Genomic DNA, 12,567 nt, shown 5'->3' with positions numbered 1-12,567 from the left:
ATATATATATATATATATATATATATAAAACATGGCTATGCATGCATGAAAAAGTAAGAAAAAGGTGGTAGCAATATATATATGATGTACATGGATGTGCGTGTTTAATAAAAGTAATATTTTTCAAATACAAAATCAATTATCTGCCTCGATAACCAGACCGTATCAAATTATCATATTTCTTTGGCTTTTATATGTTTGTTTTTTATAAATAAATGATTTCTGTTAATCCCTAAAATCAAACCTAAAGTCTATATTAACACTTCGTCTTTTACTATTTCGGTACCAAATTATACCATATGGTTGGGTTCACGTGAGATCAAAAGTTTTTGTGAGACCCGTAAGATCAATTWATGTTCATTGATCAACTTTATAAGCTAATGATCTAATTGTCTAAAGTTGTACGGTGGCAGTTTTGTGATTATTGAGAAATCTCGTGGCAATTTTGTGATTATGAATGTTCAGATTATAGATCTAATCCAAGAGTTGAGAATTGGTCTTACAGGTCTCATGAAAAACAGACTTGGGATCATGTGAGACCAAGGGTTTTCGTGAGACCCGTAAGACCAATTCTGAACCCTTGGATTAGATCTATAATATGACAATCTGAACATTCATGAATGCCACGAGACTTCTCAATAATCACAAAATTGTCACCGTGCAATTTTAGATCATTAGATAATTAGTTTATAAAGTTGGTCAATTAAGATAAATTGGTCTTACAGGTCTCACGAAAAACCCTTAGTCTCACGTGAACTCAACCATATATATATATATATATATATATACATCTTGATTTTAATATTTCATTTTATTCTTTATCTCAATCGATGTTATAATATGATCGTATGTGATTTTGAGAAAACAATGATGTTTTTATTTTTGAATAAAATATAAGTTTGAAGATATCATAAAAATTTGACAAAAATATATCGATATTAATATCAAATTTAACTATTTAAAATTCCTCATTTTTTTGTGTAATTTTTTAATTCAATTTTTTTATAATTTAATTTATATACAATAACGAAGTAATTTATATTTAATTTAATAATATAATTTTCTTATAAATATAATAATTGTTTATTTTGTTAGAACTCGATAATTATTCTAATTATATTTTAGATTTTTTATATTTTAAAATGAGATGTTTATCCTCTATTTAATTATGTTTATCCGCAGTTAGTTATACAAATTCAAACATCGAGCTTTAGTAAGTTGTACTTATGCATAATTTACTTGTAATCTTGAATTTTAAGTAATATGCATCAATATACAGTACTTTATGCATAACAAAAATATATCGATATTCGTATCAAATTAACTATTTAAAATTCCTCATTTTTTGTGTACTTTTTTAATTCAATTTTTTTTATAATTTAATTTAAGTACAATAAGGAAGTAATTTATATTTGGTTTAATAATATAATTTTTATATAAATATAATAATTAATTATTTTGTTAGAACTCGATAATTATCTTAATTATATTTTAGATTTTTTTATATTTTAAAATAAGATGTTTATCCTCTATTTGATTATGTTTATCCGTAATTAGTTATACGAATTCAAACATCGAACTTTAATAAGTTGTATTTTTGTATAATTTATTTGTAATCTTGATTTTAAATAAACATTGGTTTTATGTGGTTTTGAGATAGTGATAATGTTTTTATTTTTGAATAAAATATAAATTTAAAAATAATAAAATTTTGAAAAAGAAAATATCGATATCAGTATTAAATTAATCTTTTTAAAAATTCTTGTGTTTAGGTGTAATTTCGTTAATTAATTTTTTAATTATAATTTAATTTAGGTTTAGTAACAAAGAAATTTAATTTAGATTTAATAATATATTTTTTTTATAAAGATAATAACTATGCATTCTGTCAGTTATCAATGATTATCCTAATTTAGATTTTTTATATTTAAAATGAGATGTTTATCCAATATTTGATTATGTTTATCTGCAGTTAGTTAGACAAATTCAAGTATAGAGCTTCAATAAGTTGTACTTATGCATAATTTAGTTGTAATCTTAAATTTTAAGTAATATGCATCAATAAATAGTAATTCATGTATAAAAAAATCGTTTTTAATAGTTTTTGTCAAATGTTTTATAATATAGTGTGTATATATATATTGATTAACCTAGATATCCAACCCGCTATGCGAGCCGACTAATCCAAGGGCGACCACCTGCTTTGCGGATAGCCAGGAGTCACCGCATTTGAACCTTTGTGGTCACAAAAGGATTTTTTATTCTTTTTTGGATTTGAACCTGAGACTTTTAGACATTTTGACGTTTGGAGTCCAAGTTCAAACCAATCAGGCACCACCCTTATAATTATAACTTTATATATTTTATCTCTAGATAATCGGTCAAAGGCTTTGAACATATAAACAATTAATATATGATGAACCATTTTATATTAAAGTTAAAATAACAAGATATTGAGATGAATTTAATAAAACATGTAAAAAAAAATAGAATCTGATATTGAAATGGATTTAACAAAACAATATACGGGATACTGAAATGAATTAATTTCTTTTAGTTTAAAATAAAAATTTATGATTGAAGATAGAATATTAGAGAGATGTGTGATTTTATAGAATAAAAGTGAGCTTGAAAACAACGCTTTCATTCCTATCCATATATTTTAAGTTATTTCCAAAAATACCCCAAAAGCAAGCATTCATTTTTTTGTAGGTCCCTCGATATCGAGAAACACACCTTCAATGGTCTACACAAACACATTGCATTCCGGATGCTACTTGTCTTTGTCATCCATCATCCCCACAAATACCACCCTATTTTATTTTATTTTATTTTTTTATTAAAATAAATATTATTTAGACTGTTTGTTTTTTTTTTTAATTTTTATAAGACAATTATGTTTTATTCTTCTTTTTATCTGATAAGAGGTAAACTAACCTTTTATTTGCCCCTTATTGTTCTTCAAACTCTTACCAACAATGTTTCTCAATCGGTTAACTTTAATTGATCATTTCTAATAGGTAAAACAGACAAACAAAACAAATTCAGACATTTATCGGTTTACAAAAATAAACAGTCTTATTGATTCAGATTTCAACACCACCTCTTATTAATCAGAAGTGAAATAAGACTTCATACTTCTACTTAATGGATTCATCCACTTGTATTTATGAAATACTCATTTGCCCTAAAGACTCTCTTCATATCTTTCATCCTACTCGCTCACCTGACCAAAGAACAAAATGAAATGGCGAGTCGAAATTGAACCCAACACCAGAAATCAAACGGAGATCAATGCAACGGAATGGTTGTAGCAAAACTAAGGTTTCCAAAATTGTCAACCCAGTAAATTGGCCTGACCCGGTCTCTAAAATTGTCGAACTAAGATTCAACCAACATTTTTAAACATTTTGTTCAAAAAGAATGAACGCCCAAGCGGTTTGGGCCCAAAATATATCCGGACATCGGATAGCCCAAAAACCAAATGGCCCAAGTATATGGGGGAGAATGTAGTGTGTGTTTTTCTCCTTTTTTGCCATTGCATAGAGCTCTATAAGGTATTATTATTGATTGAAATGTAACAATATTCGACACATTTAATTATTGGCATCTAGTGAAACGAAACTAGAGAGTCGATTGTTTCTTCTAAACTCAAGAATACAAACTGTATACGTATTTCTTACTTACCTTTCACAATGCAGACTTATCATCTCTACCATTTCTAGCACAACGCATATACACGTTTGCTTAGTTTGATTCAAACTCCATAAACGGGTAGCAAGTTACGAACAAAAGCATAAGCAAGTGCACCTGTAAATATGTAACTATCCACCCTGTCCAGTATCCCACCTGCACCCCCCATCATACACAAAAAACAAAACAAAATCAAATTAGCACATTAAATTCCACGGAAACCCGGTTCAAAACAAAAATTACAAGTGTTCAGGTAGCAGAGAAGTGCGTAGAATACAAGCAACAGGTACAGTAAGTAAAAAAAAAAGGAGCAGGAAGAACTCAACCGGCATGTAGGAAAAGCAATCAGCACAAATCTAGCACGATATGCACATGCTGTGACATGAGAATTCTATGTTTCCCTCTCTGTTTAAGTTGATTAAAGTCATTATAAGTTTACTAACGGAACGCAATGTGGTGACGCCATTTCGAATTTCAAGAGTTGACAAAATTTATCATCAATAGGAACAGTACTAGATAAGACTGACACCAAAATAAGCTTTCAAAAAAAGAAACTCGCAACATGTTTAAGGTGATGCAAGAAACTAGTTGTTTCAGAAAAGAAAGAACATGTTTGAACGATCACACTATTTACCTTCATTCTCTATTTGTTAGGACCTGTCACAATGAAGCCCAGAATCACGTCTTCGCTTCTACTTGCACCATATAAGACGATGAAAATGGCTGGAATTCCAAGTGGCCGATAAAATACATTTTTATTTATTTTCTTAAAGGTTCTCTATGGTTCAAAAGAAAAACGGTCCATTTGTCGCTCTTTTTGTCATTGGTCTCCCTCCACCTTCTAACGAAAAAACATTGATGAAACTGAAGTCACCAAGAGTACAACTGAGGCACCAAATGAAGTATCAAGGGATAAATTTATAAAAACAAAGTGTCATCTATAGAATTTCTAGAACGACTGGCTCTTAAGTTTGTATCCCAATGCAAATGTATGTTTCTTAAACTTAGGAAGCTAAGTAGCACAAGTATGTCAACCGTGGAAAAACAGAACAGTGGACAAAAATGGTTCTGCGCAACCGTGTTTTCAGCTGTAGCATGCCTCCATTAGGGGTAAAAAAAGGTAATATTCATCCGTTTAAAAGAAGGTAGCTTTCATAGAGATAAAATACATACAAAATTAGTGTAGCAGAAGTTTGCATCATATGGTATTGCAATATGTACAAGGATCAATATCTTTGAAACATAAACTGAAGAAATGCTCACAAGAATGGGGGACAAAAGCCATGTGTTTGCACATGGCCAATCATTCCTTTTCCTAGTATGTTTTTGGTCAAAGCAGATTTATTGACTCGCTAAACATGTACTAATGACCCTTATGTTTTTATCACAATAAAGTAGGAAAGGAAAGATCCATATTTCTTTAATTGAAAACTTGTAAAAAGATTCCCTCAAGAGAAAATATAACAAGATGTTATCAAGTAATTTGAGTATATATCGATGAGAATAGTGATGTAGGTAGCAAAGAATGAAGAGTACACTGACACAACTCCAGTTAGTACAGATGAAAACCAGAAGTAGGCATCTCTAACATGGTCAAGAAGAGACCAATGACCACTGTACTAGTAATTACTAGCAAAGAAACAAGATGTGTGAGAGAAAAGACCAATTACCATGGCCGGGAATGAGGGATCCTGAATCTTTAACACCAGCATCTCTCTTGATCATCGACTCAAGAAGGTCACCGAAAAGAGAGCCAAAGAAGTTCAGGACACCAAAACCTATTGCACTGACAAACAAGAGTACATGTTAGCACAAGTGCAGAAATTTGGTACGTGGAATAGAACAGACCAAAACCTTGTGGCTCCACATTTGGCACGACTTTAGACTGGGAGAGGATGGGCCAGAGTGAACAAAATGCACTTTTTGGTCCCACCAAAGTAGGTGGAACAAAAATTAAGGAGATGAGACAAGATTGGTAAATTACTAAGCTACCCATATCAAATTTAAACCCTGAAACCTTCCACCATTCTTTCACTTCACTCTCACCCGTCCAGGCCTATCCAGTCCAGTCTCATCTGTGTACCAAACACACAAGGACACATGATCTATATACCAAACAGTAAGATAGCTAAAGTCCGTAAGTACCTGAGCACAGATGTAGGCCATGAAAAGATCTTTGACAATATTACAGAGGTGGCTATGCATCCTGTTAAGCCTGCAAGAGCTCCCTCCCATGTTTTCTTAGGACTAATATTGGTAAGCGGTGTCCTTCCAAATGCCTGCATTGGAAGTATTGCATGAAATAATAGTAAAGAATATAAAGACGCCAAATCAAAGAAATCAGGAGGGTTGAAGTGAAGTTAATATACCTTGCCACCAGCAAAAGCAAATGTATCTGCCGCAATTATGCTGCTGATAGATATCAACGTGGCAACAAGACCCACCGTCCAATGAGCTTGACCACCTAAAAGTACAGGCCATGTAGCTCCCACTCCTCTTGAAGATACAATATTGGATTAGTAAGATCATAAGCAAACAGTATCAGGCAAAGAAAAAATGAAAGCTATATATTGTCTGGGACAGCCATAGGTGGAAACAGTTGTGATTAAATCGAATCCAAAGATTAAGTGGAACAGAAGTGCAAAATGTGAACTTTTTTTGCAATCCTTTTAGTTTTCGTACTCTATGAAAATTGAATATGAAAGCTGCAGACCATTCTTTTAACTGACTTTTGTATGATTGAAACCCTATCATGTTTTATGAACAGTAAAATGCTTATGATCAAGCAAGTGAAGCAACCTCTCCCCTTTTGAAGCATATGCATAATAAAGCAACACATACTATAATTTACAGCATCTACCAAATCGATGAATCAAATGAAGTGCTAAATCAAGAAAATAATAATACTTAACGTTGTGAACATATGAAGATACGATTGTGGGTTCGTTTACATGACATGAGGAGAACCGGAGATCGGCATCCACAAAATGGAGCCTGGAGTATGGAGGATGGAAGAAAATGAAATAAACGAATAGAACCTAAGGCATCTACATCAAGTTTAATAACCTAGAAGGGCATTATCTTCTTGAAAGAACTAGAAGAATCATGTCTCTTTCAAAATATTACTTAACATGTCGAGGTTCCCAAATACACACTCACAATGATCACAGATAACGATTTACACTTCTAAAGCATGTTTCATGCGTCTCTCTCTAAAATCAGTTAAGATTCAGTGCACTGTATTGGAATTTGGAAACCTATATCAAGTACAAGCTACTTTATCTTTAGTTTCCGTGATGCAGGCCTTAATGAGACTAGACCTGCCTCTTCCTGAACCATATTAAGAAAAATTCTCTTATTGTTCTCTCGATTACCAACAAAGAATTGCACGACCTCTTTAAGCTCTTTCCAGAAAAGATGGCATCATTTTCATGGGTGAAAGAGTTTTCTAACCATCATACTTATAACTTATAGTTTCATTGCAAACTAACCAATATTGTTATGAATCGAATAACAGGGGTGAAGCAAACACAAAAATAGAAAGGAAATGCTTGGCCAAATTGTATTCAAGCGAACCAAATGAATGGAAAACAAATGACATCGTAGAGAACCTCTAGCAGTTCGAGAGTGCTAGTCTCTCCCAAAAGGTTCTTCAATTTCTGACTGCTTAACCCCTCTTCCTTCCACCCTCTTTATACTATATTTATTATCAGGACTACAAAATGCACATATATTACCCCATATCATTCTCTGTTGTTTCATTCTAGAGACTGCTTAAATTTTCAGGAGAAGTTGGCATCCTTCACAAACCAAGAAGACTGAACCCATTCCCACATTTCTAAAAATCATGTCAAAAGAATAACTGTAGAATATCCCACATAGTTCAGGAAAATCAGTCAAGTACCCGTCTTCTACGTCTCACGTTTTAAAGCAACAGACACTCAGGATGTTAAATGCTGACAAACACACATACACATATATACTGAAATATAGGCTGCTCATTTAAACAGTTCTAGCACCAAGAAAGTACCACCTCATTACATGCTAATTATCTTATAGACCATATTTTCAAAATTCAACCTGTAAGAAAAGCACAATAAGCGCCATAAGCTATAAATTTCAACACATACTTGAGAAGTTTCATCTAGTCACAAACTCCCCAAGTCCTACTTGGTAGGCTATATATTATATACCTAGACATAATAACCTGTATTTGTAATTTTGGGCAAAAAATAAGAAGGTTCACTCATGGGTAGAAAGTAAGGCGAGGACCATTCCACATTAAGAAAAATTTCAACCGTTGTAGATTGATAAGCATGAAAAACTGTAAATTTACCAGTATTTAAGGCAGGTGCTGTTAAACGACATCTAAGTTTAACCCAGAACGAAGGAAGATAGCCGCAATAGAACAGGCCAAATATTGTACTGCTTAGCTGCGAAAAACGAGGATTTCCCCTTTGTAACAGTAATGTAATAGCAACAACAAAGGCCGCTGATGTAACAGAAACATCAATTTGACCCTTATATCTGAAACCACAGCAAATGGAATGATCATGGAAAGCAAAAAATGAAAATGGAAGTATGAATAATACATAACAAGCTTTTTAAGATACTCCTTTTTATTAACAGGAACATGGTCTATTATTTACTTTCTTGCGTGGGGTGGAACACAGGTAGCAGTCAGCTGTCAATCTAGTGTGGGCAAATGATTCATCACGTTCAGTCTTATGCATTAAAGAACAAGTTATCAGGACAGATTAAACCGCATGTATAAGCAAACACGGGGGAGGGAGTTACTGATTTTTTTATACACAAAGATAAAGGAATTGGCTTTTAGATGATCACATCTAAGGTACTACAATTGGACTATCTCACAGAAGTTACAACCCCTCATAGTAAACTCAGCATGTGATTAACGTGATTCCTTCGTCATTCCACCATACAGGAAGAAAATTGACCACCTTTTAATTTTTAAAATTTTGGACCTATTTCTAATTTAGAATGGACTTTCAGAATGATTTACCATCATACCATAAATTAACATAATAGTTATTTTTAATCTACAACTAAAACAGTTCATTGGGCATTCAAACCATCAAAATTCATGACTTCCTCCTTGCAATAGTGCTTACACTACCTAGTTTGAAGAAGAAGCAATGGGTGTAAATCATCCTTCACCTTTTATACAAAGCATTTCAGTTTTTCACCACTAGTCTATTGTTTTTCAAAAGCAAGTTTATTTATAACCTGGTAATTAGCCAATGATTCATATAAAAACTAGGTGAGAAAAACAAACATCAATTTCTCATCAGATGAACATATAGGATGTTATATTTCAATTGAAAAGACATTTTTGTGAAGCATGAATAACCAACAGGGATCTACAACATGTTGGACTCTGTAAACTTTGAGAAAGATGCGGTAAATATTGGACATATATAGAAAACAATATTAATGGACAGAAGGCAAAGCATAGTATTTGGCAGTTAAAACAAACATAACGTCATATCGATTTCCTTGAGATTTTAGAAATAATTCTGACAGTAGCATCTAGATATGGAAATGCCATAGCAGGAGCAGGGTCAAATCTTATGGAAACAATAATGGGTATCTTTATTATATTAGCAACTTATTTGTTAAGGTAAAACATCCACCATTCCTAGAAAAAAAATTATGAAGTACATTTCACATGATTTTTTTATGATACAAGCCATAAGAAATTAGAAAGTACGCAGCAGATCTTACAGTGTCAATAGAGGCATAAGAGCACAGATAACAGAGCAAACTCGCGACACATAGCGAGGAGGGGGAGTCATTCCAGAAGCAATTCCATGACTTCTAACCAATTCAAAGTATTCTCTTGAACCAGCAAATATAGCAGCAGCTAAGGCCACAGAGAATACCCATCCTCCTGTTAGAACGACTCCACCAGCAGAAATTCCAATTCCAAGTCCAAAGACAACCCTTTTTGCTAACTGACTTGATTTCTGCTGTTGCATTAAATCTGCATCCTCTTTTGATGAACCATGGTTTTTGTTAACCTACACATACTCATTGTCAGTGTAGCCTGTGACTGAATTTCGAATGCATCAGGCTGAAGAAATCAACTAGACATGGTAAATATGTTCATTATTTCTGTCTTCAGTTTAGCATATATAATATATGGACAAAAATGAAGTTTTTCTGCTTATTTTAATAATTATAAATAGAGTTGAATACTTGAATAGTTTATCCATCATACACTAGTTGACCAGTTCTATAGCCATATCATGTATAGCTCATTTACTCTCTTAGTTCCCTAAAAACCTAAACAAGAATATCCTTTTTTAACCGTAAATTCTTAGGTTATCATCAACTAAATCCTTTGAGGTTATGAAGCAACCATAGAATACCTTTATTCAATAATTTGACACACTTTGAATTTTTTTATGGCTAAAACAGTCTTAGAATCTAAACTTACACTATCATAGCATAAAATTTCAGATCAATTTCGACTTCTATTTTACAAAAAATCTAATAAAGTCACACTATCAATCCTAGGTCATGAAATGACTGATTCAGCCAACATCAATGGGTATGTCCATTTCCGGTATGAAGAAACCGAGGAAGTCCAATTTATTCAGAGATATTCACATTGCACGGTCCCATGGTATATACTTCATTTCCCCAAAATTTAGTTCTACAATCAATGCAAATGAATACTAGCAAGAATTAACAACTTATAGCACCATTTATTTTCGAAAATTCTTCTCTTACCTCAACAGGTTCCTCATCTTCAATCTGGTTCGCCTCGGCTCTAACCACCAGAGTCTTGGTGAAAATCCTCGGTCGGTTACAATGAATTCCAAATCCACCATTAGGAATTTGGAAAAGTGCATCAACGAACTTGAGTTTAAGATTGATAGATGGCCGACTCAAAATTAGGGATTTAGGGGAAAATTGGCAGGCGCAAATGGAAGAAGCAACTGAAATTGGGATGAATGCGGTGGTGTCAGTACCGCGTAATCCATCGATTTTGACGCAATATGAAGATGAAGAAGCCATTAACGATGGTGATGCAATCATCCGTTAATCCATTTGTGCTATAGATTTTATCAAGAGGAGGAGGAGGGGGGAATTGGGGATGACGATAGCGGCGGCGAGTGATATGCAACTGGCAGCCTACACACAGGTGGCCGTGTATCCTCCCAACACGGTCATAATACAAATCCTTTTTAGATGTAAATCGTATCAAAATAACATGACGTTTGTAGTTACCGAATAATTGGTCAGAATGATCAATAGATTCTTATCATATAGGACAAAATAAAATATTATTGTTTAGCAATTATTTATAATAAAATTATGGAGTTTAATGGTTAAGGAAGGTGCATGATACAAATTATTCAGAAGATTTTAAAATTATTAAGAACAGATTTTTTTTTGCCAAATAAGATTCATCATTTAACAATTTAGAGACCATCTAATGAAACTATTAAGAGGTAAACAAACAACCAAGTTTTGATAAACCATTTTTTTTGTTTTTTTTAAATATTTTTAGTTTTAAAAAAGTTAAAATTTTCAAAAAAAGCATTTTGGACGATTGTCAATATATCATTTCAATTCTAAAGCTACATTATATAAATCAAACAGACATATTTCAATTTATGTCAATCAAACAGATAGTTAAACTTGATAATATTTAATTCTAATTCCTTCAAAGTCAATTTCTTTTGATAGATTTCATTTCATATGAAAACATTTTACAAATCAAACTTCACATTATAGTTTATGAAACGAAGAATTACCATACTTTTAATTAAAATAATAATTTAAATTTCTTCATGTCATAATTAATGATAGAAGATAAAATTACGTTTACTTTTAAAAGTAAAGGCTAGAAATATGGATACAAACATTTGAAATAAAAAATTTGATTATCGGCAACCCCAATAAATCCTAACAAGGGGTCCAAGATCGAACTCGGGACCTATTTTATGTTTGGACAAAATCGTCTTACCCCTTTATTTTTAGGAAATAAAAAATACAAGTTTGAAAATATATTATTTAATAGGAAAATTTATTAACTTAGCATTTTCAGGGTTGGTTTCGCCTTTTAGCCATTTTCTCTCCAAATTTACCAAAATAGTTATAGGTCCACAAATCATGTATACAATTGCAGACTCAGCTAAAAGATAAAAAAAATACACTTTCTACTCTTGTCCGTAAAAAATTACATTTTTCACTTAGGTCTGCAAAAAAATAAGCCGTTCTCATCCAGGTCTGCAAAAAATTTACATTTTTCACCCAACTCCGCAGAAAAGAAATTAAGATTGCCCTTGTGGACACGGAGGTTCAAATGCGATGACTCCATGTTACCTGCAAAGCAGGTGGTCGTCCTAGGATTAGTCGACTCGCATAACGGGTTGGATATCCAAGTTAATAAAAAAAATTAAGACTAGACGTAGGACTATTTCGGACTTCCTGACAGAGCAACCAGTACTAACATGAACTTCWAAATTTCCATGACTTAGGTTGGGTAAAKCTGTTTTCAATGCAATATCGCCAAATATTTTCATAAATATAGCCGATATTTCAATTATTTGGTTAAAGAGAAACCTCCCAAAATCTAATTAATGGTATCATTAAATGTCATTCCAAGACAAATGATGGCAGCCGCCAATCATCGGAATCAAGAGATTTTGAGTGGGTTTAATACCCTTCCCAAGAATAGTTTACAACCTTGAGTCACACGCCTCCTCAAATCCGGTTGCATGCCCAAGAATGGCAGCAAAAATGGGGACGGTTTCGAACTCAATATTTTTAAGAATCGAGACTTTTAACACCAAAATCCTCATCTCTTAAATAAATTCCAGAAAAGAAAATAAAACAATG

At 32.6% G+C, this 12,567-nt stretch overlaps 1 protein-coding gene across 2 annotated transcripts; it reads right to left on the bottom strand.

Annotated features, from left to right (window-relative positions):
- Nucleotides 1–3,541: 3,541 nt before the first annotated feature.
- On the bottom strand, nucleotides 3,542–10,896 carry LOC112526748 (phosphatidate cytidylyltransferase 4, chloroplastic-like). 2 transcript variants are annotated; one of them, XM_025137158.1, is made up of 7 exons: nucleotides 10,450–10,896; nucleotides 9,439–9,734; nucleotides 8,030–8,220; nucleotides 6,063–6,187; nucleotides 5,839–5,972; nucleotides 5,364–5,479; nucleotides 3,542–3,849 (listed from the first exon to the last, which is right to left on the bottom strand). In XM_025137158.1, the coding sequence occupies exons 1-7, from the start codon at nucleotides 10,756–10,758 to the stop codon at nucleotides 3,758–3,760; spliced, it is 1,263 nt and encodes a 420-aa protein (XP_024992926.1). In that variant the 5' UTR covers nucleotides 10,759–10,896; the 3' UTR covers nucleotides 3,542–3,757. The 2 variants fall into 2 exon arrangements, with proteins under 2 accessions (XP_024992926.1, XP_024992927.1); XM_025137159.1 differs by lacking the exon at nucleotides 8,030–8,220 and having other exon boundaries at nucleotides 6,063–6,189.
- Nucleotides 10,897–12,567: the final 1,671 nt, after the last annotated feature.

This window comes from Cynara cardunculus (genome assembly GCF_001531365.2).
Source record: "Cynara cardunculus var. scolymus isolate 2C chromosome LG 14, CcrdV1, whole genome shotgun sequence".
NCBI classification, from domain to species: domain Eukaryota; kingdom Viridiplantae; phylum Streptophyta; class Magnoliopsida; order Asterales; family Asteraceae; genus Cynara; species Cynara cardunculus.
Note: the sequence above shows the minus strand (reverse complement) of the source record. Positions and strands in the feature narration are given on the sequence as shown.